The sequence below is a fragment of the Notothenia coriiceps genome, unplaced genomic scaffold (assembly GCF_000735185.1).
Source record: "Notothenia coriiceps isolate Sejong01 unplaced genomic scaffold, NC01 NC01_scaffold00014306, whole genome shotgun sequence".
NCBI classification, from domain to species: domain Eukaryota; kingdom Metazoa; phylum Chordata; class Actinopteri; order Perciformes; family Nototheniidae; genus Notothenia; species Notothenia coriiceps.
The window spans coordinates 1-3718 of record NW_011347007.1 but is presented as its reverse complement, the minus strand read 5'-3'; the positions used below and the strand labels follow the sequence as shown (position 1 = coordinate 3718).

The window sequence follows — 3718 nt, the reverse complement described above, 5'->3', positions numbered from 1 at the left end:
GATGTGTACAAATACAAATTGAGCATTTAACTTTTTTTTTCAACCAGCAATTTATTATAAATATGTTTTTTTCAACCAACTATTTATATAAGAAACTGGAAAATTTCACTATTTACAATATTGAACATCAGAACTTTCAACCAACTATTCATGTAAAGACAGTGTCAAGGTCTTTGTCTGTCTTCCAAGACAGTGGGTCTGGCTGCTGTGTAGGTGGGGGGTCATGTGTGCTCTACGAGACCTCCTTGCTGGCTGGGTTGATGGTGATGGCTGTGGCGGAGCCTTTGTGCTGAGGGGTATCTTGACCTGGTGGCAGGCACAGATGGAGGTGGAGGCAGCTGTACTGATGCTGGTCCACTGGTCCTTGGTGGTGATGGCTCTGGTGAAGGCCCTTGATCCACGGTAGATCTTGACCTGGGGGCAGGCACAGATGGAGGTTCTGGCTGCTGGATAAATGCCGCCTGTGGGCCGCTAGGCCCAGGCAGCTATGAAACATCTCTGTAAAACCAATTAAAATGTAGGACAATAATTACTGCTAATTTCATTGAAATAAAGTTCAAATAAAATGTTGCTCAAGCACAGATAACAATTCTCTCTCTCTCTCTCACACACAGGTATTTCCAGTTACTTTACATTCAGTATAAAATCACAGACACACATATACATACATCTGATAACAAAGTCTCATCTGTACAGGACAGTATGGTCAAATAATCACAGGCACACATATAAATAAATGTATGACAAAGTATAATCTGTACAGAACAGTATGATAGTAGTTGATGGCAAACATGTCTATAGCCACTGTAAATGTCTCCGTTGTGGGACGAATAAAGGATTATTTTAATCATCTACACATGTAATCTCACTTTTACACGCCAAAATAACGTTTACACATAAAACACGTTAACACAGAGTAAACGTTTGCTGATGGAGATTCTATTTTGTCCCAAGAAAAGGTTCATGACTATCCATCAAAAGAAAGATCAATAAACCTACCCCACAAATTGCCAGTACACTATTACTGTAATATTCACACTAACCCATGTCCAAATGGATCCTTGTTGTCCCTGTATTCTTCTTTTTCAGAAGAGTCGAAAACTTCAGGTTCTGAGGCTCACTGCTGCTATAGCGAAATAAATCTCAAGCGAAGTCGGCAACTGTAAAGTTTTTTTCTCTCTCTCTTCCTGAGAAAGGAAGGTAAAAAGCTAATATTTCATCTTTATTTTGACTTGAATTAATGCAAAATCATGAATGTGACAGCTAAGACAGTTATTCGAACATTAAAACTCTTTGTTGTTAGCTTTTTCAGATTAAATTAGCTCAGTATTCACAGCAAACTCATTTATACAAAGTATACTCAACAGAAAATGAAGTAAAAAGTATCTAGTATATGGAAGTTCAGATGAGTACAAATAAAAGTGCAGAGTCATGGTTAACTCTATATGTATTTTAGTTTTTTAGGATGAGGTTGGTTATGATATTTCTTGTGCTGTCGCTGGTCGTCCTCATGGCCGAACCCGGAGAGTGTTTTTTAAATCTCTGTGGAAAGGGGCCAGGACGGCCTGGAGAGGTAAATCAAAATTACACATTCTGTATTGATGGACCACAAATTAGGACAAACAGCAGGATCCGTCAACAATCCTTTTGTATAAACTGTCCATGAGTTTATCACTGTTTCATAATTGACTGTCGTACTATGTTATAAGCTTTCGGGGCAGTATTCCTAGGAGTTTTAAATAATAATAACCAGGTTTGGGAGCGTTACTTAGAGAGGACATATTATGCACATTTTCAGGTTCATTTTTGTATGTTGTGCCTCTTGATTCCGTTTTTTTGTGACTCAAATCTTTACATTAAACCCGTGTAGAGGTCTCAGTATAAGCCCAGACGTGGACTACGACCAAGCTCCGTGTGTTTGGCAGGACTGAATCTTTTCAAAAGCAAGACATATTTGTATGGAGGCACTTTAGATTTTGTGATTTTGGTCACTTGGTTTTGAAAAATGTAAAACATTGCATACTGTCCTGCTGAATAAAGCTTTGATAAAAAAAGTCATGTCTGCTTTGTCGCTCTATTTTAAGTTCCTGTAACTTTATATCAACATAGTTTTTTAATGTTTATATTAGCTTGTGTAGATCTGAAGTAAGTACATTTATGAAATAATACAAGATAATTACTTTTACAATGTCTGTTTCTGAGTGAAATTGTGTCTCTGAAAAATGTCCTTTTTTTTAATGTGATCTAATACAAAACGTATGATTCCTGGTCAATGTGATGCATGGACTTCACAGACACCGCATGCATGGTTAGTGTTGAGAAATGCACAATGTGGTTTTATTTATTATGATATTATTTTCTAAGATATACGTGAAAAACAATTTCTCGAAGCCTGGTTACACAATACTTTTAAACCAATACAATTCTTAGTATCTGGAAACAGCATGCACTGTCAATCAAATGTAAAAGTTACTGAAAATAATGATAATGTGAAGAATTAATGTTTAACAATAAGAGATATGTAAAGTTCCACCATACCTTTATAAAGACACAGGTTCGACAGAGAGATTCACATCACTTCAAGATCTCACTTTGCACTCATGATAAGCTTCTTGGTTCAGACTCTCAATCAAGTGAAATATTTTTAAGTTTTGTTATTTAATGAAGTCTTTGGGATTTGACATTGAATATACACTCTGACTTATAGCTGTAGTAAATTGGTGGATGAAATAGTTTGATTGAGTGACACATGTTGTGTTTTTGTTTTTCAGAATGAAGTGTGCTATGATGTTCCTGGTGTTGACGCTGGTGGTCCTCATGGCTGAACCTGGGGAGGGTTGGTTTTGGCATCATGTCAATCATGCATTGAGTGGTAAGGTCACATTGTGTGTCCACTGAGAGTAAATGTATTGCTTTGGCGTTTTAGTCCATTCTAACATAAAAAAGCAAAAGTCCTTTGTGGGAATTTTGGACCTGCCAATAATTTGGTTCCAAACTAGTGCAGAAATCGTTGTTATGTCGCATCACTTAAAGAGGCTCCATAATGCTTTTTGGGGGTTTTCCCTTGTGTGCTACTCTCTTCCAAATCAAATATTAGAACTCCAATATAATAATGAATGTTTATAAAACGGCTTATAATAAATTATAATGCAAAGTATCACAAAGAATAATGCATCGCACTAAACTTTTTTTCTCTCTTTTTTAATTAGCTGCCGAAAGAGTCCATGGGTAAGGTAGTTTTCTTGATATTTCAATTATTTGAAAGTGCTTTTTATGCATGATTTGTTTTATTTTTGTCTAAACTCTACGGATCTTTTCTCTCTCTGCACCAGAATGTTGACCGGGGAAGAACTTGAAGCGATGAAAGCGCAGGAAGCGATGAAAGCGCAGGAAGCGATGGAACAACGTGTGTTCCAACAAGAGAACGTCTTTGCCTGAGTCCATGATGGTCCATCTGATAAACAAATGCTTTCTTCTGCTTTTATTCAACATAAAAATGTAATCAACCTATCTGTTTTAAATTGATCTACTTGTCATTTGGAATAAATCTGCATTGCATTACAAAAGTCATCGATCTCTTGTATTATTTTAAAGGAATATTTATTAAATCAGGATGGAAATGATGTGAATTGTGTGTTATGGAATTAATACAATCCCAACCTAGTTAACCCTCAGATGTGTAGTTACCTATAGAAACAACGTTTTTCCTGTCCTTAAC

The 3718-nt window shown here is 36.4% G+C and overlaps 1 protein-coding gene across 1 annotated transcript; it reads left to right on the top strand.

Moving 5' to 3' along the window:
• The first annotated feature begins 2562 nt into the window (after positions 1–2562).
• On the top strand, positions 2563–3570 carry LOC104948459 (moronecidin-like). The gene is made up of 4 exons (XM_010774664.1): positions 2563–2633; positions 2772–2872; positions 3210–3228; positions 3333–3570. Exons 2-4 carry the CDS (start codon positions 2773–2775, stop codon positions 3436–3438), a joined length of 225 nt encoding a protein of 74 aa, XP_010772966.1. The 5' UTR covers positions 2563–2633; position 2772; the 3' UTR covers positions 3439–3570.
• Positions 3571–3718: the final 148 nt, after the last annotated feature.